General features: G+C 32.7%; 2 protein-coding genes and 1 long non-coding RNA gene across 3 annotated transcripts; 2 read left to right on the top strand and 1 right to left on the bottom strand.

The window, feature by feature from the left end:
- Positions 1 to 173: 173 nt before the first annotated feature.
- Positions 174 to 14658, bottom strand: LOC132747459 (uncharacterized). The gene is made up of 4 exons (XM_060736852.1): positions 14332 to 14658; positions 13657 to 14052; positions 4117 to 4245; positions 174 to 2821 (listed from the first exon to the last, which is right to left on the bottom strand). The coding sequence occupies exons 2-4, from the start codon at positions 13982 to 13984 to the stop codon at positions 2553 to 2555; spliced, it is 726 nt and encodes a 241-aa protein (XP_060592835.1). The 5' UTR covers positions 13985 to 14052; positions 14332 to 14658; the 3' UTR covers positions 174 to 2552.
- A 2439-nt stretch (positions 14659 to 17097) lies between these two features.
- Positions 17098 to 20779, top strand: LOC132747458 (uncharacterized). Its single transcript, XM_060736851.1, has 3 exons — positions 17098 to 17529; positions 19450 to 19585; positions 19851 to 20779. The coding sequence occupies exons 1-3, from the start codon at positions 17134 to 17136 to the stop codon at positions 20777 to 20779; spliced, it is 1461 nt and encodes a 486-aa protein (XP_060592834.1). The 5' UTR covers positions 17098 to 17133.
- A 239-nt stretch (positions 20780 to 21018) lies between these two features.
- Positions 21019 to 23501, top strand: LOC132747460 (uncharacterized). The gene is made up of 3 exons (XR_009628133.1): positions 21019 to 21122; positions 22533 to 22649; positions 23170 to 23501. It is a non-coding gene; the product is annotated as an uncharacterized LOC132747460 (long non-coding RNA).
- Positions 23502 to 24244: the final 743 nt, after the last annotated feature.

Consider the following 24244-nt stretch of genomic DNA (forward strand, 5'->3'; position numbering starts at 1 on the left):
TTTATAGCGAATACAAATTTTGTGCTTACATTTGCATTCCTAAGCTTTTGCCACAAATAAACACTATCAATTTTTTTCACAGATTATAAAGAAGCAACCAGAAAGAATTTATGATTTATTCAATCATATTAAAATCATTGAATTCAAACGACAAATACATAAAGAAGAAATATCAAGATTCAGCCATTATATGTTTGAGAAATAATGACGCTATAGATCAACAAGACACTTTTTAGATATAAGTAAAATATCACTCATTAGCAATAGGCATTTGTTCTGCAATGTGACTTATATTTTGAAATACAAAATATTCTTTTCACTTTCCAATATGAAAACACTTCAGTTTGTAGAGGGTTTTATTCTAAATTGTTTAACAGTGTGACTGTCATAGAAATACAAACTATAAAAAAAATCAACATTAAATTATCTACCGTAATTGGATTTTAAACATTTTAATATGTCAATTTTCTCTTCGAAGTTGAAATGGCTATAAACAGCTATCATCGTAATGTGGCGGCAGTTTCAGCATTGTTTAGGGGAAAACAGATGTGATTGAAATCGACGTTTTCACATTTTATTTAGATAAAATAGTTTTCTTTGATTAAAACGCCTATTGATTACCAATCTACATAGATAACTGCACATTTCCGGTAATAAAAACACGCACTTCTGTCGTAAATCTAGTTTGAATGTGTTGTAAAATGCAACTTCAATGTATTTGCATCATGAAGTGATTGGCTTAATTATTTCAGTCAGCGGTCGCATTTAAATTTTATCTGCAACTGCAAGAGAACCTACTCTCTGTAGACCTATATCCGTCTTGAACACAACTTCTTTTAAATTGATACTTTATACACTGCATGTGGTCAAAAAGGTATATATGTATTTTGTAAGAAAAATGTGTATCTATGTCATTTAACAACACGTTTTTAAAGACTTTTGATAGAAAATGTCGTGCGACTTTGGATGAATGACCTATACAAATAATGCATTGCTACATAGAATCAATAACAGTCGTAACTTTAGACGTGATCTTTTTATTTACAAATTTGCGAATTTGCATTATAATTGACTTTTGAATGTAATATTATACATGTATACTAGTAAAGTGGTTGTTCAAGCGTGAGTCAATATGTAACGCAATATAATGTATATTTTCTAATTTAGCTCGTGATTCTTGTGTTTTTGTAAGGTATGATATGCTTCAAAACATCTGATTTCAAATAATACTAGAATCATGTGGGCAGTCTATCGATTAAGAATTTTATTCACATTGAAAATACCTTGCACGGGTAACTTTATGTAAATAATGGCTAGTAAACGCTCAGTTAAAAGTGCTGAAATACGGACTTACATTAAAGCTCGGGTAAAACTAGGAAAATATGCTAAAATGTTTATAATGATATTTGTAATATTCAAGGTACCAATGAAGTATCTAATGCAACTGTTTCGAGGTTGATGCACACATTCAAAAAAGGGCATGAGTGAATTGAAAATTCCTGCAATTCTGATAACGACAAAAACATTCATAAAGTCAAACTCAGCATTGACAAAGATGCCAGACTTTCATTTACTCAGATAGCCTATATCGCTGGGATATCTCGTACGATTTTGAAGAATCGCTTGAAAGTTAGGCGAATTACTGCCAGATGGATACCTTATTTGCTAACATCTATAACAAAAAGATTTCACAAAAACTGTCCGTCGACCATGCATTTACAAGCAATTGTCAAACATCAAAAAAGTTATTTAAGTTTTTTCTATACTCGTAGAAATGATGTCCAAATTCCTGTTCTAGAGGCCGTTCTATCACATCTAAGTATCATAGAGGCGTCGTGTTAAGAAAAATCGAACACACTTTAATGAAGTTTGACTATATCCATCGTTTTCTCACTACTTGGTACCTGTGACTTTCTTCTTTCCTTGACAAAAAAACCATATTGCTGGTCATCGCTTCAAGAGAAGAGATGGATTTGGATCTTTTTCAGTGATTGAAAAGTATACCTATAAGGAGGACTATGTTGAAGCATTTAAAAATTTGATTAAACATCTGAAACTTTATATTTCTTAAGAAAAACATTCCGAAGGGTTGAAGCAGAAAATTGTAAAATGTTTGTTCAATTGTTAAATTAATTGACCACTGCATAACAATCATAATGACCCACTCTCGAACTCAGTCTTGATTAAGTTCTATCATGTTGTTAATAGAATCGAAATTTTGTAAAGGACTGGAAAGTATTATCAGTTTCAGCAATTGGTTATCTGTTAAAAGTGAACTATCTTCCTACAAAGATAAACCTGTTTTTATTGACTTTGTGCCATCGCTGGCAGGAATAGGTAATTAAGGCCTTAGTAGTCAATGTCCGAGATTGATGACTGTATAGATATGCCATAGCATTGCTGTATTGGATAACTTTGTAAGGGGTATCGTGAAGGACCTATTCGCTGCAATTGAAGATATAAGGATAAATAATATGATATTCTTGATAAGGGGAAAACGATATTGTGTTCCATATCTTGCATGAAAACTATATTTTGTGATATATATCGAGTTACTCGCAATCTCTTTGATAGTAAGCGATCACAAAAGTTTGAACTGAATCGTGATACCAACGTTCCGGGTATTGTAAAACTGTAATGTTTGCCAAATAACACACTTGCGTAGCTCGTCCGTACTCCAATGAAACACACGTGTAGTCCGTGCGTGAATTACAAAGGTTAAAACACTCTTGTAAAGTTAAGCCATCGAAGGTCTCCATATTTTTCTTGCTGATATAATGATCCATGATTTCCCAATAATCGTTTCCATAGTTTGTACATTCTGAAATTATATATAAAACGACAGATGTGTTACGTATAGAAAATTATATCCCGCATTTATAAGAGCTGTTATTTTGGTGAGGTGAGAGGTACCCATAAAATGTCACCACTTAAAACATGTAACTCAAATACCCACCGGTTTAGATAAAGGTCGGGACAAATGTTTTCGTGACGATTTGGTTGAAAACAAAATATCTCGGATCAAAACATATTGTTTTTCTCTAATGTGAATTTGATTCTCAGATGACCGGAAATAATAAGAATTGGACTATGCTTATAATTCTGCGCATTTAACTATCTCGTATCAATGTTCAAAACTGAAATGTTGAATCGATTACATAATTAAAGCAGGAAGATTGCCATCAATTGTCTTGATTTGTACATAAACCAAACTTTCCCTATAGAAATGATACAAAAAAAATGGGAACAAAAATCAAGAAGGCAAGACGACGATCAAAGAACGCAGTTCCTGACACAAGCCACACCCAATAGTAAGGACTATGCACTGACAGATAACATAATCATTAAAAGTATGAAATCTTAAAATATTGAAGAAAATAGTAAAATCTATATAATATCACAAATATAATCATAGAAAAGGAGCAAGCAAATCGGTAACGTTGAAGACAGAATATATTTCACATAGTAGTAGTTGTAGCAGTATGTACCCAAAACAACCACGGAATGATAATAGGACTTCTTTTGAAACTGATAAAAGTTATTTAGAATGAACAGTTGTTATTACAAATAAAAGCACTGCATGCCTTAGACCAAAGGTGGCCTGTCAAAACACAGCAATTATCAGTTACCAGATTAATATCCGGTAATACTGCAGCGATTTGAAATAGCTACGTAATCAAAGTTTTTAGTTATATTCTATCATATACAGATCTTAGCATGGCAGAATGCTTAACGGATACTAAAATTAATTGGTCCCATTCATTGGTTGTTTTAAGTTGAGAAATTTAATCATACTCCATTACGCATACTTTTATATAAAAAACGCAGCATTCGTAATAACAAATATACGAACGAGGCTGATGGTCACAGCGTGTACTCCTCAACGCTTGATTAAAATATTCTGTAAAAGAGCATTATTTACGTTATGTCAATATCAAGCATATTATAAATGCTCGTGTATCCACTGGGTACAGAAACTGCGTACGTAAATTGATGTTTACACTTTTATATCAGGAGCATCATGCTTGATTTCAGTAAACAGATTTCCATTTAGGCTCTTAATATTACGCGTTAAACAAGCTTCTTTTATGAAGAAGAAAGAGATTGTTGATTTACCTTTACATTCGTGTGTTTTGGGGGAGAAACTATATCCAGGTATACACTGGCAAATCCCTGTCCGACATTCCGAATTAACAGTCACACACTCGTTGCTATCCAAGCAAGAGTCTCCGATGTAATTTTCTCCTGCAAAAAATAATTTTTACTTAGAAAAGATATAAAATTCATCGTATTTGCTTTTGATTTTTTTATAATGAATAGCAAATATGTCATACAGAGTATAGTAGTTTTCTGTTTAAATTTTAACCAGGGACATAACACGCTGATAGCTACACTTATCCTTAAATATTTTATCATTGATATATCAGTTTATTGTCAGCAAAATTTAATCAGAGACTATTACAAACAAAAGAAAGATACCACAAAAATCAAAGAAATAATTGTTTTTGCTCGTTGTTATGGCCAAAGTCATTTCAATTACTTTTGGATAGACAGTTGGATATTATATACAGTCAGTATAACCAAACATTTGAAAGTTTCAGTTTTCATCATAATACAATATTTGCTAGAAACAATAAAATACCTATTTAAATATTCTTAGTTCTCGTTAATAAATCTAATTAGGAAAAATGACTAAGACCTTGTTTTGCTTTTAACGTTTAAACGTAAAGAGGTCACCACAAAGATTAAGAAAAAAATACAGCATTGTGACACCTGATAATCTTGTATGATATTTTACAACCATCAGTCACCCATCATTAGATTCGAGTGAATCTGCCATAAAACAAATACAGATATTAACTGGCTCTATAGACATGATTAACGATTCCATTAACCTGAAACAGCGGGAAGATTTATCACACTGTCACATATATAAGATAACAACTTAAATTTAAAATACTCGTCCCAAAATAACGCCGTGCCTTGAAGAGGATGGTTTCTTTTTATTCACTAAATGAGCTTGTAAATGCTCCGCAGAGGGTAGCGATGATGAACAATGAAAAGGTTGTATTATTTCGAGTTCTGCTATTTCTGATTTCATTTAAGTAAGGGAAATACAATAAAAAACTCTAAAAACTGAGGTGAAGGAAATGTCCTTGTTTTCACAACAGAAAAGAGAACGAAATATGCTTAGCTAAGTTTTAAGTATACAGAAGGTATTTTAAAGAAGAAAAATTAAATGGGGTTGCTTTGTGTGGATTGCATCGTGTAAAGTTGTATTCATACTTGCCTACTCGCTCGTTGGAATAGTTAGAATACAACAATACACAATCAAAAGAAAAACAAACAAAAAAAACAAAAAACACAGAGAATCCCTAAAGAACGCACAAAACGACAAAATTGAAAATGCTGCAGGCTCAGTTTGATTGAGGCTGTTCACGGACGGTACTGGAAAGTACACATTACCGTCTAGCACCGGTTCAAGCAGAATTCAACATTTAAATATTAAATTTATTTTAGTTATATTTTGAATTTTGAAACATCCGCAGATTTGTTTATACGGTGGTTATCATGGGACCTTCAATGTGACACGTTTGTGCCATTCCATGAAAAGCGGCATATGGTCCCCAAGTAAAAGAATGCGTGTACGTGTCCTAAACTAGAAAACAATGGGCGGAACTAACACGGGGAGGAATCACGCCGTTCGTTACCCAAACAAACAAGATGGCGGATGCGGCCAAAAAGTAGGATTTTCCCTTTTTTCTCTGAAATTCGTGATGTTCATGTGTAAAGGTACATATAACAACCTTCTCCACAATTTTCCTGGCACACCGAAATGTATTTCATAGTGTTTCGTCCCGTGCTTCTTCTGAAATGCGCGTCACCAGATTCGAAGCGAGAGAATTTTCCACCGGTTTGATCGTGGTAACGTACGGCTTCTTCTCTAAAATTCACTGTTTCGTTTACATATATGTATATTAACTGAAATCACTGACATTAAAAAGTTGTAATATGTCGGCATCTAAAGTATTCATGCCCATTCTGGCTAGAATAACCGCTGAAAATATTAAAATCGGGGCATTTTCCGGAAATGATAACGTATGGCGCACAAAATAACAATGATAACGTACGGCGCATTTTTGTCTGCTTAATTGATTTTCTATATAAGAGAAAAGTTATGTTACCAGTTACCAGACATAAGAGGATGTTTAGAACCAAATAAAGAAACTGAATATTATTTAGTGTTTGCATAATATCTGTCATGTGTTTTTGTATCGGATAGAAATATCCGATCCGAGGGCTCTTTCGCAATGGGCTGTAACGATGCTTGCTAACTTAAGCCCTTGTGCAGGTGCCAGTGGGATGGATATTAAAATCCGATAGGTAATCACGAGTGATATGTTTTCTTGCATATCATAGTCGAATATAGAGCAACTTTTCCACCTTTGGTGATCTTAAAGTTTCGTCAAAAGTGAAACTTGATCGCAAATTTCAAATATCTATGTATATGTTAGTGCTCATCCGTACTGTTCTATAGAAATTATAGATTTTGACGGGAGCGATAGCGACAGAAGGATGTTTTAATTTCTGTAAAACAGCTACGGATGAATACTAACATACTAAGTGTCAAGCTTTTTTGGCACTTTATTACGTCACAATGCTGTTCTATGAATTATAATCGACTATGAACGGAATTCAATAAAGTATCGTCTTTTGTCATGTTTGTTCTTCAATGAAAATTAACGCACATATTTTTTTAAGAAATACAGCGCTTTCATTGGGTGAGAAATAAATTTGGACACTACATAAACTTCTATTTTCCATAGTGATCAATAGAACCGTGTTCGTAAAATAGACAAGTATAGTGACGAAAGAAAGTAAATATTAATGAAGCTAAATAAAGCTTGACACTTAGTATGTTAGTATTCATCCGTAGCTGTTCTACGGAAATAAGAAACATTCTCCGGCCGCTATATCGCTCCTGTCAAAGTTTCTAAATTCTGTAGAACAACACAGATGAACACTAACTGATTACTACGCTACTATGATAATAGTGTTTACGAAGTGTATGTTACTAACATATACTTCGTACACACTATTATCATAGTAGCGTAGTAATTTTTACAGCTGTTCTTTCATAAAGATAATGACGTCATCTGAGCGCATTCATGAGCGGTCTAGCTTTAATGATTTCAGACGGGTTCTCGGGCATGGATAAAACATCGAAATCCAAATCCGATTTGAAACTTTATCATGGTCGGTAAATTGTTTACCGCAAATTTCAATGACACTCTTTTATTGCTGAAACCTGCAATACTATTTTGTAAGAGATTGATTGTTTTTGTTGGGGCGTTTGCGAGAAAAAAACGCCAAAATATGATAGGCAAATTTATGAATTGGATGTAATTGTTTTGATCGAATCAATTATAATTAAAAACTGTACGGATATGTCGTGCAAATATATCTGACGTCATAGTGGCACAACGTCACGCTTAATAGAAAACGTTTCGTCAAATAAACTGGAAATTTCTTATTTAATAAATTTATTGAACTTTTTCGCAAAACATTATTTTCTAACTAATTCAATAAATTCAATATAGAACTTATACTCATTCATTATTCTCTTTTATGAATTTTCTTTTAATGAGCGACCAGATTGTATAAACACAGGCTCATCTCATCTGGGTGTAAGCTAGTCGTAATCACTTTTCGTTTTGTTATTTGTTTGGGTCGTCAGACCAAACAAATAATGGTAGCGAAATTTCAGACTCTAATGCTGTTAATTGCAAGTGCCGAAAGTAGTCCGCTTTTTTAAGCGGTTACTTCCCTTTATATGTAAACTATCGCCGAAAAATTCAGGGGAGATCACTGCGTAAAGATGGACAAATGACAGGCGCATTAATTTTCAAGCAAAATAATTCCCGAATGGTCGAAGATTTCTAAATTGTTTTATTCTTTATAGATATATATGCTTATAGTAAGCTCCATGATTATTTACATCTGTGTTAAACAAGCAATTATCATAGTATTGCAAGCAATCCATAAGTCCCCTACCGGTAAGAGCCCAAGCAACATTCTGAAGGGCCATTGGCCATTCACTTATGTTTCTATTTTAAGTAAATTTGTTGAAAAAGTTCTTAAAAAGTGATCACAGTGAACAGACAGACAGACGGACTGAAGGACAGTCTAAAGTTATTTTTTAAACATCCCTGTTATCAAAATATAACATTTTAAAAGCAAAATTTAAAAAAAAGGAGATAACGATGTCAAACATGATGTGAGTGTAACAAAGAACAATTAGTAATGAAGGTATGAGTATTGAATATTTATTTTTAAATTGAAGTAAATGAAAGTTAAAAGAACAAATAGGAAAAATTAAAAGTTTAAGGAGGAGATAATTCTGGAAATATAGATGCTAGATTTATAAACCTTGTCATATTATAATGATGTGGGAGTTTGAAGAAAATTCTATCATGATTGAAGAAGTTGGAGTAAAAATTACCAATTTCTCAAAAAAAAGTCTAAGTTCAAAAGGGGCATATTTCTGGAAATAGTCTTGCTAGAGTATTGAACACTAACAAATGTTGAGTGATAATAAGAAACATTTATATGAAGTTTGAAGTAGATACGTTCAGAAAAAAAGAAGTTATTAAAAAAAAAAACAATGTTTTTTTTCATGAAAATTTTAAGTTCAAGGGAGGTAATTCTGATAAATTTTGTGCTAGAGTTGTAAACTTTGTCACATATGATGTGGTTGATGACTAGCAACTTATTTTTAAAGTTTGAAGAAAATACTTTAAGAAATAAAGAACTTATAGTGAAAAAACTTAAAAACTAGAATCAGAAATCTTGAAATTCAGTCTATTTGTTGCCATAGCAACCAGAATTTTCAACACAGGAAGATAAGAAAAGGATGTGCATAATTTCCATACTGCCATCTACCCATATGTCAAGTTTCATAAAAATATTTTCAATACTTTTTGCGTTATCACTGGATCCAGGTTATGTGTAAAATCTGCCATATTTTCAGTCTATTTGTTGCCATAGCAACCAGAATTTTCAGCATAGGAAAAAAAGAAAAAGACGTGCATAATCTCCATACTACCATCTATCCATATATCAAGTTTCATAAAAAGAAATTCAGTACTTTTTGCGTTATCGCGGGATCCAGGTTATGTGTTAAATTTGCCATATTTTCAGTCTATTTGTTGCCATAGCAACCAGAATTTTCAACATAGGAACAAAAGAAAAAGACGTGCATAATCTCCATACTGCCATCTATCCATATACCAAGTTTCATTAAAATATTTTCAGTACCTTTTGTGTTATCGCGGGATCCAGTTTTGTGGACGGACGGACTGACGGACGGACAGACGGACGGACTGACGGACAGACAGACGGACAGACGGACGGAGGGTAAACCTAAAGTCCCCTCCGGTAAACCGGTAGGGGACTAACAACAGTTAGCGTCGTTACAAACCCTATATAGAATAATATAGTTTTCTACAGGCTGTTAACAAATAACTTCACCGTGGCCGTGGGGTTTGCGCGCTCGCTTAGGAAGCGAGATGTCTAGAGTTCAAATCCCAGTTAAGGCAACTCATTTTTTTCTAATTGTTTAAGTCAAATAAACATTGGATTGAATATCAGTGTTTAAATTAGTCTTATAGCCAATTTACTACAATTAAGACGCTGGTAAGCATTGGTGGCACTTTACAAAAACAAATTGGTTTATAATCTCACAACCTTCACCTTTCTGACATTCTGAGACCCAAACAAATTCAGCGCCTTCTGTGCTTTGATTTATGTTTGACGTGGTTCAAATATTAAGATTTTCTTATCAGTAATTTGTTAAAGTAATTTTGGAAAAGAAAATATATCAAGTCTTCCGTACCATTTTAACATTTTTGCTCTGGTGAATGCATTTCTTCTTTCTGATAAGGGGATAAGACCATAATTATCGCACAACACTGGCGAAATTTAATGTGAAGACAACAATACACAAATTCTGCATTTTATACAAAAATATTCTCAAACTATAAACGTGTGTTTTACTTGGTATATTTACAACGAATATCTATTATGCCACCAGCTAGAAAGATATTGATACCCGATGGTGCAGCATTGTTCAATAATTTATTTCTGAGATGACAAATATCTATCATTTCCTACATACAAATAATTTATTATCAGCTGACTGGACAAATAGAAATCCACCAAGTAGAAAAATGCGCCGTACGTTATCATTGATATTTTATGCGCCATACGTTATCATTTCCGGAAAATGCCCCGATATTAATATTTACACCAGTAAATCTAGCCAAAATGGGCATGAATGATTACTTGACAACATATTACAACTTTTTAAAGTCAGTGGTTTCAGTTAATATACATATATGTAAAAGAAACAGCGAATTTGAGTGAAGAAGCCGTACGTTACCACGATCAAACCGGTGGAAAATTCTCTCGCTTCGAATCTGGTGACGCGCATTTCAGAAGAAGTACGGGACGAAACACCATGAAATAAATTTCTGTGTGCCAGGAAAATTGTGGAGAAGGTTGTTATATGTACCTTTACACAAGAACATCATGAATTTCAGAGAAAAAAGGGAAAAACCTACTTTTTGGCCGCATCCGCCATCTTGTTTGTTTGGGTAACGAACGGCGTGATTCCTCCCCGTGACTAAAGAAAATGGTATATTGAAGGGGAATCACCCTGCATATCACAGATAAAACGTCAAAAGACTCAACTCATGTGGTACATCCTATCACAATATCACATTCTTGCAATAATTCTTAATTACAGTATTATAATATTGTTTTTGCCGGATATAGTTACTGTTTTGGATGTGCTCTTTACTTTGTTTATTTTATTTGCTCATGATTTTCATCTCTTTTTTATTCAAACGGCCATAGCTCTCATTCAAGTATGAGCATTTCTAAAATGCTAAGAATCGTCGTTTAACGGGGTATCCGAAATTCACAATGTACTTCTTATTTTTCTTCTCAAATAGACTCTTCCCTGAATAATAGAGCAAATTATTCTTCTTTTACACCGCAGGAGCCTACACACTTGTTTCGAGCTTGGTACATGGAGATACTATTTCAATTCTATATATAAGTAACACACACAAAAAATAGGCTGTGGCAGATCTGGCGTGCCATATAGGCGCCCATCTTTAAGGTCTTTTGTCGTCCTTTTTGTTATCATGTGGTATTAAATTCTCCATGATTCTCTATGATTTGGTGTACGGGTAGAAACGGTCAAATCTTGTTAAATGTATATGCCGCCGTCCAATAGCAGCTACAAAAATAGTTCAACATTTAGGACAACTCGGTTATATGTAACAAGAGTTGTCATTTATAAAGACTTATATCAAAGGAGCTCCATGAAAGTGTATAATTAGATAAATGTTTAGTAAGCATAACAGCATCTGAGACAAATGTAATGTAAGCATCTATGAAATGGCAACGACTGACAAATTATTTGTAAATTGTATATCATGCTACAAAAGTATTAAAAGAAAGAAATCGCCAATTTGGGGAAAGGATTGAGACTTTCTAAGCCTGTGTATTTATCCTGTGATGCAATAATATGAAAACAAGGCAAGCATTGTGCAATAATAACGCCGTATCTGTGAAATATATTGCTGTAACGAAAGCAGCCCATGATACTAATATATTTTATAATAAATCAAAATTGTAAGAAATGAATTAGTGCATACGGCCGCTTAGACACATTATGCTTAACCAGCTTAAAAAAAGAAGAAGAAGACGAGTGTTTAACGCGTCGGACTTGTAATCTAATGAACTTCAACACCGTCAGGTGCAAGTCGTTGTTTCCTTGAGCAAGAAACTTTACAATAATTGCTCAGTACTGGATGGTTCCAGGAACGGTTTGTGTGTCTATAAGCTTAATTATAGCTTCCTACAGAATCGAACGAAAATAAATTATGTATAAAACAAGACATATTATGCTTAAACCAGCTTTTTAAATATTAGAAGGATCATTTACTTGTTCATCGTGAGAATTACAACTTGGATATCGTATTGAAAGCGTCGTCCAAGGCGCGTTACTCGTAAGGGAAACGGATAAAAACAATTCTTTAGACATGACAAACTTTAAGTTTTATGACGTTTACTTTAAAATTCACCTGTATTTCAAATTCGTTATAAAGATTTTGACAGGTTATAATGCAAAAAATCTCGTATACACGACAAATCTTTTTAACAATCCATAATACATCTCAATTCCTTTATTTGATAAATGTACAGCAGCCGTGTATATAAATAAATACATAAATAAATAAATAAGTTAAATGAAATAAATGAATTAATTTATTAAGTTTTAATTAACAAATTAATAATTCTAAATAAATGAATAAATTTTTTGACTTGGTCTTGATCAATAGAAATTAATAGGTTAACATAGATGAGATATGACTGATAAGGTTCTGATAAGAATTGAATGAAATAAAAATTAAATGAAAGAAAAAATACAAAACTTAAGGTGAATGCAATTTAGAAGAAATTTATTATAAGTTTATTTCTTTGAGTATTTTAAAACATCTTAAACATTTTTATCGCAATATTATAATTCGTTTTTCAATTTTTAATAACGAATTGTAGCATTTTGAAAAAGACGCCTAATATAGAAGTTTCCTTTGCTGATATCTTAATAAACTTTCGATATTTCTTTAGCAGTTTTACAGGCTGTTACATAAATACTGGGACTGACTGACTTGGTTTCGATACCAACTTAATCTGTTAGTCCTCACAGCTGTCCAGTGTCTTTTCTTAATCTAATCTCTGATGCCCAGGTTACTTTGTTACTGTTAATTAACAAATCACATCATTTTCCATGCATACTTAACAAATTTGGTGATTTCATTATAACTAAGCAAACTCGTTGCTGAAATAGAAACGGGTAATCGACCAAGCGCTCCAAAACCAGCAAAATTGGATGTTTATGGTCGACCGCCAAGAACTGTTGTACAATGCGCAATGGATTTTGTCAACTTCTTTATATCACAAACCCTAACATCCAAATCTTAATTGTACAGAATAACGACAACAGCAAATTGTTTACCTTAAGAGCTTGGTCATTTTATGTCTTTACATCATTTAGCATATGTCATGTGTATAAGAATTTTACACCAAGATACAAACATTTTCTCCATTGATAGACAATTTAAATATTTTCTTGTTTCTATTTTCTTTCAAAATATATAAGTTTTAGTTTTGTTTATATCAATTTTGTTTTTTAATTTTCATTTCTAAAAATCTTCATCAAGATTATCTATCTATCTGAATTTGAATACTGTTAAAATTGAACTTTTTATCATGACTAGTGCCATACAGTTAATTTAGGTAATTACACATTGTCGTCTGTAATGGAAAACAGTTTTGTAAAAACATAACTAACGGTCTAGCCAGCTCAATGATACTGTTTATTTGTATTACACTGGAATCAATGGTATTTTCTTTTAACAATACAAAATATGCAAAATGTTCATCGTGAAATATTTCAGCATTCCTTTTATTTAATTGTTTAATTAATATATAAAAAGCTAATATTTTCTCCGAATAATTGATATGATACGTCATGCTTCTTGTAATTTCTTAATATAAAAACTAACTAAATATGTTACATACCGTGTGGCCGTAGATAGTAGCGGTAATTTGGACTATCTGTAATGGCTAGTGGGTCACCAAATGTTATTGAATGGCCTTGACAATGTCCGGTCATTTTGTTATAAAACACACTTGCACATCTTTCATCCCGAGAGCATTCTCCAATACATAATGGCGTTCCCTTTCTGTTAAATTCCCACAACATACGAAAGTCCGAAATTTTATCATCTAAGTTAGTTCTCCGTTTTGCAACTCCAGTTGTGATTTCGGAATATACTTGGAATATACGAATTATGATAACTAACAGTATGATAGTAGTTGACAATAGACTAGTGTCAACTGGGGCCATTATGATTTAATCCAGAAATATGACTTGCAGCACAGTATCTCACATTAACTTGTGTTTTTCTTCAATAACTGAAAAAAATCCATGAGTATAAAATTGATATAACTTTTACATTATCTGAAGCATACAGTTTACCAAAACATAAGTTTGCCCTTAAAAGATCATAAAGATACATTTTGTACAGGTTTCATTAATGTATCAAATGATTTGTTACGATAATTAGATAAAAATGCCTAATAAATACAAATGATTTACATTTACTATTAAAATAGAAAAAAAACGAGCGTATTTGTTTTAGGTAATAAAATATTACGTATTAATAATAAATCTAAATACATTTTAAATATTACCATTACTCCATTTGAAAATTTTGTGTGTTATTCATCCGATTTTGTTTTATATTTAGAAAGGGTTTGTTAATTTAAATTATTTAGAAAGAAAATCTCCGATTTAATATCAATTAAGTTAATTTAGTTTTCATTACATTACGGTGTGTGACAACTCGTCGATAAATAATTGCTTGACTGACACTTATACAGCGTAGCGTGGAACAATCAGGATGTATTTCTCATTAAACACCGAGGTAAAATTACAGAATCAATTGTCAGTTACACTGAACATATCCTTTCTAGCAATTTCTGACAAAATATTTCAATCAGGGTGACTTAATCAAAGCCATGGTTTGACAATAATGAGGACAATTATTTAAAGCGGTCTGTTTTGCGATATTTATGTTTTGCCGTTTCCTGTTAATTTCCCACATGCTATTTACAGACAAAGATATGCAAAGCACATGATGTTGATTCAATAGTAAGCTTCAAATATATCAAGTATGAAATGGCTTGTCTACTTTAATTTATATTATTCATCAATTTTCCCTCCTATCTTCAGATACAGTATGTGATATATGTATTTACCTACTTGTATACATGTATGGTTAACTGAAGGATCACAGTGGCAAAAAAGAAAGAAAAGGATTATCATTTACCGTTTATGATTAAAATTGTAATATGTAACTGACATGCCATGTCATAAATCATATATTATTATTATTATGTTAGTCTTTAAATACAGAATTAAGAACTATGGGCAATAGAATTGTTAAAAGAAAAATCAGAATCGGAGAATTTTGAAATTGTGATATTACATTTGGCATAAGACGTTGAATATATAGAGGATATTTGTTTGTTTTGCATGTAAGATTGAAATATAATTTCACTGAGTGAACACCAGATGCAATATTTTCACGAGTGGCGTAGCCACGAGTGAAAATATAATAGCTGGTGTTCACGAATGAAATTTATTTCAATCTTGTATGTAAAACAAATAAATGTTCTTTTTATTTCATGCTTTTTAAGTGATTTTTAGTATTTTTTTTACTGATTTTACCGCGTAACGTCGCGCATTCTCCTTTGTGACGTCATCACATCATGACGTCACATCATCAATTTTGAAATATAGTTCTTTTAAATTTCTCTAATTTTGTTACATTTTTAAAATGATGTATGGTGACATCGACTTTCTTTGCCTAAAGAAGCAAATTTTACGTGTGACGGCATTTATTTCTGCCTGTTATTCCATTTAGTTATGATTTTCTTTTCATCCGCATTAAGATATAGTCCGGCTACAGTGAAAATTATAATTTATAAATTTCACTGGTGGTTTATCAGAATATAATCATCTGATATATTACAATAAAACACTTGAAGGCATGAAATAAATTACAATAAAACACTGGAAAGCATGAAATAAAATAATATAATTCTTTAACAGTGTTAATTATTCTTTGACGGTATCAATAGAAACATTTTTTAAAAAGAATGTCAGTTAATGCCATTACGAGAGATTTGTTATACATAGATTTACATGTATTTGCATTGTGATAGCAATTGTATTTGCAATCAAAACTTCCTTTCTAAGCTAATATAAGATTGTAAATAATTATAACAATATCCCATTCTTATGCAAAAAATATATTTATAAGAAAAATAGGCCTAATAAAGGAAAGTTATAAATACGATTAAATCTGGGAAGAAATTATTACTTCTTTCATAAAACACAGCCATTTCCATGAAATAGATTAGCTGTAATGATCTTGCAGCCAATAAATTTTCTATAACTATAACCTGATTTGACTTTCGACAAATTTTCTTAACTAAAGATTCATTATGTATAGAAATATCTAGACAGCTTCCATATACTCATGTATGTTAACCTAAACAAGCTATCTGAAACATCAGAATCAACTGCATTAACTTCTTGAATTTCTAATATAAAGCAAAAGCTTACTGCGATATCAATATAAACTGATGAACCAATATGATATGCGATCATTTGGAAAATATATAGTCAACTGGACGTTTTACTGACAAGAAGAATAATGTATGTCTAAAAGATGTCGCGAAGCATGCGAATATGTTAATATGTTTATTCAATTTTGATCCGCCGGCTTGTTACTGAATTATTGTAACGCCGGGTTTGACACAGGCGGGTTTATGTTGACAAGATTTTCATGTTTTTTACGTGCAGTGCATCGGGAATGAAAGGAATAGTTCTTTTGTTTTGTTCAGTTAACTTTAATTGAGAAGTTATTATGTTAAAAATTAAATAAATTAAAGTTTAAAGAAGGAATAAAAGTTGTATTAATTCCAGGGTAGTAAAGATTTCTACGAAAGCACCTAAACATTAGAATTTTGATTAAAATAATCTATATAAAGATTTAAAGCCCAGAAAAATTAATCCTTTCTGTATTTTAAAGAATGTATAACACGTCAAAATCATTATTTCAATAGAAATGAAGAAATGAAATTGATCTGTGAGTACAAACTTCTACGCAGTGACCAGTACATTAATTACGAAGAGTACCCTATCCAGCAAAATCACTGTTAGATGATTTTGCTGTTAGTATGTAACCATGCACAGTAACCATTTAAATCAAAGATATTAAAAGATATAGGCCTAAAAGTCATTCCCGAAAAACTGGAGATACATTTTATGTGCTACATATTACGTAAGCTACATACAGTATAAAAAAATCCGCGAAAAGTTCCAAATTCCGATATTTTGATTAACTCGGTTAATTGTCAAAGAATATGCACTGAATGAAATGTTAAATACAGTAATCAAGGCGACCAATAAAAGTGTCTGCGCACATGGATATTAATGAAAATTTAAGAAAAATGTCAAAATCTAACAACTCCACAATGAAAAAAGAGCGAGGAACAACATTGACATTAGAGCAATATAATATTTTTGTGGCATTTCTTAAAGACTTTAATAAACCCAGTCGAAAAACTCTGAAAAATGCCGGTTTTGCTGGAAACTTGAGTGCGGACCAAGGTAAAACAAAGTCAAACATAGCAAAAGTGGCATATTCTCGCTTTAAATCTATAGCTAAGCGATTAACTTACAGGGAATATGACAACGAGTTGATTTTTAAGTCTAATTCTAAGATAGTTCTTCCATTGACTAGATATGAAGAAGCAATTATGGAAGCCCATAAGAGCCGAGGAAATAAACATTTGAACTTGACAAAGACCATTCAAAAGGTAAATATATGGCACAGGCACTTGGGTTTGTGGAGCGCAGAAAGCCTCAAAAATTAAATAAAATGTTTATCACATACACTTATCTATGGTGGCTGATTTGTGCCATTTGTATTTTCACTCTGCAACCCCGCCAAGCATAATGTCGAGAATTAACAAATTAAAATGGCAAGGACGCAGAGCGAAAAGTCATTAATTAGCGCTGGCGCGGGACAAAGTTTAAGAATATAAAACTTTGCCCTGTTGGGGCGCGCAGCAAAATTTAAGATATAAAAAGTTGGAGGCGTGGAGCAAAAACGCTAATTAGCGGGGGCACAGGGTGAAGTTTAATTGATAAAACTGCGCTCCCCGCCCCGCCCCGCTAATTAGCATGTTTTTGCCCCGCGGTCCTGTCAAGGGAAAAGTCGAGAATTTAAAAGTTAAAATGGCCCGGGGCGCAAATTGAAAACACGCCAATTACCTAGGGCGCTGATCACATCTTTTCGCTCTTTGATTAATTCTTAATCACACTCCGCAGCCCCGAGGGACAAAATTTTATTTATTTAACTTCGTCCCGCGCCCCTGCTAATTGGCGACTATTTGCTCCGGACCACAGGTATTTTAGCTTGTTAATTTTCGACTTTTCGCTTGGCGGGGTTGTGGAGCGAAAACACAAATGGCACAAATCAGCCACCAAGTTAATAAATGCTTTTTTGAAAAAGTTTGCACATGTACTTTCAATTGCTCAAAATCACCTTGCATTTTATTCCATTTTCAATATCACGGGGAAGGAAGTGTTACACGAAGGATGGAGTTCTTATGATAACTTGTTTTGAGTTCTTATGATAACTGTCACAGAGTTCCTTGAAAACGTTACGGATTTCTGTGGAAAACTTATCTATTTAAATGGAGAACGGTCAATTTTACCTTTAAATGGGGAGTTTGAGGTGCTTAATTAAACTTTGATAATTAAGCTTGCAATTGCCCTACATATTGTATAATAATGTTTCAGAAAAACCTTTTATTCCATTTTTCATCAACTTTTTTTTAAAAAAAAATCTGATAGTTTTGAGTAAAATTTCCAAATTACTTGCTCATTCGAACATATTGACCTTTTCATTTGTGATCTTCTTCGTTGCTATACATAATTACATAATTATAATGCAGTGTTGCAAACATAAAGATATATAGTAAAAAATTAAAAACAAAATTCTTTTAAAAAAACAAAATAGCTAGAGCTTAGATATAATGCATAAAACATTTTCTAGTGGGTGTCAACAATTTTTTTCAAATAAAAGCCCTTGGGTAAAAATTAGCCCCGCCCCTAGGGGTCATTGTTTTTCCCTTTATGTATATAGTAGAAAGTTAAAAAATCTTCTTTTTAAAACCCCAACGAGCTAGAGCTAAAATATTTAGCATGAAACATCTTCTAATGGGTGTCTACCAAGTTTGTTCAAATAAGGGCCCTTGGGTTAAAATTGGCCCGCCCAAGAGGTCATTGATTTTCCTTATATGTGTTGAGTAAAAACTTAAAAAATGAAAAAGCCAAAGAGCTAATATAGTTGAGATACCAAGCATATCTTCTAGTGAGTGTCTACCAAGTTTGTTAAAATAAAAGCCCTTGGGTCAAAATGGCCCATCCCAGGGGGGGGTCATTGTTTTTCCCAATATGTATATAGTAAAAACTTAAAAAATCTTCTTATAAAAACCCCAAAGAGCTAGAGCTTAGAAACATCTTCTAATGGGTGTCTACCAAGTTTGTTCAAATAAAAGCCCCAAGTTATAAAATTGGCCTTGGCCCAGGGGCCCATATACAGGTGAGCGATTTCTCTTGTTTTTGTTGTTGATTAATTATATAATTATCTTTGTTGAACCAGTAGAATTAATTGATAAAGATTGAAATGTTTCATTTAAAAAAAATATGTAATTTCTTTTATTTGAAAGCTAGGGGAAAAGTATACAATTGGCTGTAGGCAGTTTGGAATTACAGAAGAAAATGTTAGAATGGTTGTCAGGAAGTGTCGGGATGGTTCTTGTGCACAGAGAAACAAGACAGAGATCGAAGTTATGAAACAAATTGGTATTTAATTTTGTTGTATTTTAAAATATACTTTAAAGTTGCTTAAATTGTCAATGGAACTTGAGTTTGATTTCAGTGCTATCTAAGTATCCTGAAAGTGTGGCCTTGCCTTGTGTCTGTGAATGTCTGGTTGTGTCTGTGAATGTTGCCTTGCTCTGTTGATCTTTTTTTTTTTGCAGAATAATGTTACTTCAGTTTGAATTTTGATATTATTGATAAATATATATTATGTACTTTTAAATTTCTCCCCCATTCTTCTTTAAAGCAAATTCAGAAAATGAATCATCCTCTAAAACAAGCACCAATGTTGCCAATGAAACTAGTTCTACACAAGTCAATCAACATGATCAAAAAACAGCATCTGTCATTAAAGTACCACTCATTAACAGTATTCCTATGACAGTTGTCAAACTTCCCAATGGTACTTTCGGATTCCAGCCCAGTGTGAATGTGCCAGGATTTACATCTCTTAACCAATTACCACTGTTGGGGCCAAAAGCTTGTACAACTTCAAGTCAGTGCAAATGTCCAGCACTGTCAAAAGCTTTGAATTCAAGCTCTGGTACTGCTTTGACTTCAGTGGGAAATGTACCAAAAGTAGTACGGATGAATCTACCTATTTCATACACAAGAACCTCATCAGAAAATAAGCCCTTTACGTCTGTACAGATACCCCTGCAATTAATCACAGTAGGAGCACATCCATTGACACCTGGTCAACAGGTCTGTCTAGTAACAGCAGGTTCTAACATTGGCAATTTATTGAACACTGGTCATAGCAGTGAACAGCCCATTGATTTGAGTAAAGATTCCAAGATATCTGCTAATCAGGCAACAAGCACTGAAACTTCACAAGATGATTCAGGTATTGAAAACTCAGAACATGACTGCAAAGAAGATTTATCACTCCTGCAAGATGTATTGAGTAAGTCCTTTACAGCACCATATGCACCAGATCAGAATAATAATGAAACTTTATCTGATGGAGCAAACAGTGTAGGTAAAAATGATGGGAAAAGTAAGAAGCTTGTATCAGCTAAGCAGTCAGGAATGAGCCCTAGTCTGGATCAAGTTATCAGTGATGGTAGCTGTGGTAAGGATGTCATGGACCTAGAAAGAACTTCTGAAGGCAAGAAATATATATCGAAACGTTTTGATTTTTATGCCATATCATATGTCTTTATTTCTGTATAAAGAATATTTAATGTTATTTTTTTGTGTGTTTAAACATATATGATATATACATGTACAATTTTTTATATTTTTGTTCTTAATTTAAAGCATGACTCTTATGCCAAATTGATATATTTAATATAGACATCAAAAGCATGGTTTTATTCATTAATACCAAAAGACAAAAAATGTGTAGATTTGATTTAGAGAATTCAGAGTTATTTTAGGAATAATGTATATGCTAAATTAACCTATTTTACAGATCGAGAGCAGGGAGCATGTGTTGAATCTCAAAGACACAACAAGAGGTATTCTAAAACTCTAGGTCCATTACCCTATCCCAACATATGGTACTTCTATGAAGGTATTTGTTTACTGTTGAAATATATATATATACAGTGTAACTTCCGAAAACCGAACACCCATGGGACTTGTCAAAAAGTTTGGATTTCAGAGGTTTCCGGAATTCAGAGGTTTATGATTATGTGGACAAGACTAAGCCACTTAATAGTTAATATCACTAAATGTCAAGGAAGATGTGGCCATTACTGTAATATCATATATAATAGTCTTTTATCACTAAATGTCAAGGAAGATGTGGCCATTACTGTAATATCATATATAATAGTCTTTTAATCAAGATAAAGATGCGAATGAAAAGAATACATTTTTATCTTACACCTGCAAATGCTTTTGAATTTCTATCAGTTTGTAGAAATGTTGTTAATTGCATAAACTTACATATCGTCCGATGCTAGTTAATTAATTATTACATCAAATGCAATAAAATCCCTGAAGACGTTTGATGCATCCATTGTCCCAACTAATTGTGATTTAATCCGCTAATAAACACTTCAAATTAACTGACCACGGTAAATTACTTTGATTAACCGCACCACTTCAAACATACCATTTCACAGTTTGTGATTTTAACGCGTGTCAAATTACACGATCACCGCTAATTAGTATAATTAGTAAACAATCGATAGGGAGATTAAATCTTCCTGCAGGGTAAACATTCTCAATTTACAATGTATTTCACACCTTTGGATATTTCCGGTTTTCGGAGGTAAAATTGCATTGATTTGACTCTAATTTTACGAAAATATCGTCCGGAATTCAGAATTTAGAAGTTCCGGAATTCAGAAGTATTATATTAATAGAAAATAGAAGGGAAAAAATCGGGACCGAAAAAATTGTTCGGTTTTTAGAAGTTTCCGGATTTCAGAAGTTCCGGAATTCGGAAGTTACACTGTATAGATATCTTTTTCGGAAGAAATTTACCATGCAGTCTCAAACCTGTATGGCCATGTGACCAAGTACTGTTTACTATCAGTTCAAAAAATAATTGTTTTTGATTGAAATTCTTATAATACCTTAGCACAAAGCTTGGATCAAATGACCTCAGTAGTCCATGATGCTTCTGAATAAATAATAAAAATATCCTACCTTTTCTGTTACATTTTAATAGGATGAATATAACAATACTCTGGTTGCTTTGACTTTGGAACTGTCCTTCTGGCATAAAGCACCAGTTTGTGTGCTATAGTCTATTACTGGGGAACAGGCCAGTCATCACCAACCAGTTAGCGCAGTTATCATCTACTTCCACTAAATTTATTAGTCTGTTCATTACAAAAAAACTAGAAAAACATGTTAAGAAGTAATTTCAAATAAAACTGATTAGCTTATGATAAAAATGATTTGAAAACAAAAATAAAGAAAATTTTGTATTAACAGTAATGAAATTCAAACTATTTATGTTTAATTTTAGATTTATCAAAACAGAGTAATCCATATGAAAGGATATCAATGTGTATAAAGGACATGAGACTGGACTTAATGAGATCTATAGCTGGGAATGTTCAAGCCACAGAAAAAATGAAGAAAAGTAAGTCATGTCTATATTGATAATTTCACCAATAGTGAATTTTATTTTTGTTTCCATTACAATACTGGTTATTATCTTTTTGTTGCAAAAATGTCAAACCAATACTGGTCAGATGTGGCTGTTTTCCAGTTTAACTAGAGGAGAAGGGGCGTCTGTGGCAGAGTGGTTAAGGTCATTGACTTCAAGCCACTTGCCCCTCACAGCTGTGGGTTCAAATCCCACCAGGGACTTTGGATTCTTTCATGTGAGGAAGCTTAGTAACCTAGCTAGCTTACTGAACATCAGTGTAAGTTCGTGCCAGAAATAATGCACAAAAGGGCACCTGAGGTTTTTCTCCACCAGTAAAGCTGGAACATCATCATATGACCTATACTGTGTCGGTGTGACGTAAAACCCAATCAAACAAACTAGTGGAGAAAACCCACTCACAGGCATTTTCCTTTTATAAAACCATTCATGCCAATGAGGTAGCTCACATTTTAAATTCTTAAAGTTTCAGTTTTTTAAATTGTGTTTTCAGAGATGCATTACATCCAAGAACTGATCACAACACAGCAGTCAGTAACCCAGTATCTGGCAGACTTCTCCTCCCCCATGGATGTGAAATGAAAGAGATAGAGTTCTGTCTTTCAGTCTGACAAAATAGAAACTGTTAAAATCATACAAGCAGAAGATTGAGAATGAATGAAGAAGTTAATGTTCATATAATGTTCATATGAAAGACTTGTTGTTTAGTATTTCTAATGAGAGATTGTTCAATTACTTGTGCTTTACTTTTGATTCATCAAAATCTTATTTGTATTTAGAGAATTTTTTTATACTATGTTAAACCTTTTTCAAATTGGTTGTTTGGATTTTAATTAAATAGAAATTCACAGATATCATCCTTGCCCGGATATAAGTTTGTAAATATTTGTGTCCAAAAGTTTTTATCTGATTTTATTAGCTCGACTTTTTTTTTTTTGAAAAAAAAGTAGAGGTATTGTTATAGTCAGGTCGGCGTTGCCGTTGCCGTACCCGTTGCCGATGCCGTCCGAAAACTTGTACCTGGATCATAACTTTTTTATTTCTTGGTGTATTGTCTTCATACTTGGCCACAACAACCCTTGGGACAAGACCTTTCAGTAGACCACACTAACCTTGACCTTCATCCATAAATGACCTTGAACTTCAAGGTTAAAAGTCCAATTTTTGCTTGTTCATGCTGTTATTGGCTGTTACTTTGTTATTTTTGAATGGATTGTCTTCAAACTTGAACATAATAATCTTCAAGGATATCCCTTAAAAATTACCAGTCAGACCTTGACATTCACTCATCAATGACCTTGACTTTGAAGGTCAAATTATTGAAATTTTCATTTTTTTGGCTATTATTGGCTGTAACTTTGTTATTTTTGAATGGATTGTCTTCAAACTTGAACATAATAATCTTCAAAGATAACTGTTAAAAATATTCCGAAAGACCTTGACCTTCACTCATTAATGACATTGCCTTTGAAGGTAAAATTATTGAAATTTTCATTGTTTTGGCAGTAACTGACTGTAACTTTGCTATTTTTGAAGGGATAAACTTCATATTATAACAGAACATTCTT

This window comes from Ruditapes philippinarum, unplaced genomic scaffold (assembly GCF_026571515.1).
Source record: "Ruditapes philippinarum isolate M1 unplaced genomic scaffold, ASM2657151v2 ctg2469_1_1_1_1, whole genome shotgun sequence".
Taxonomy (NCBI): Eukaryota; Metazoa; Mollusca; class Bivalvia; order Venerida; family Veneridae; genus Ruditapes; species Ruditapes philippinarum.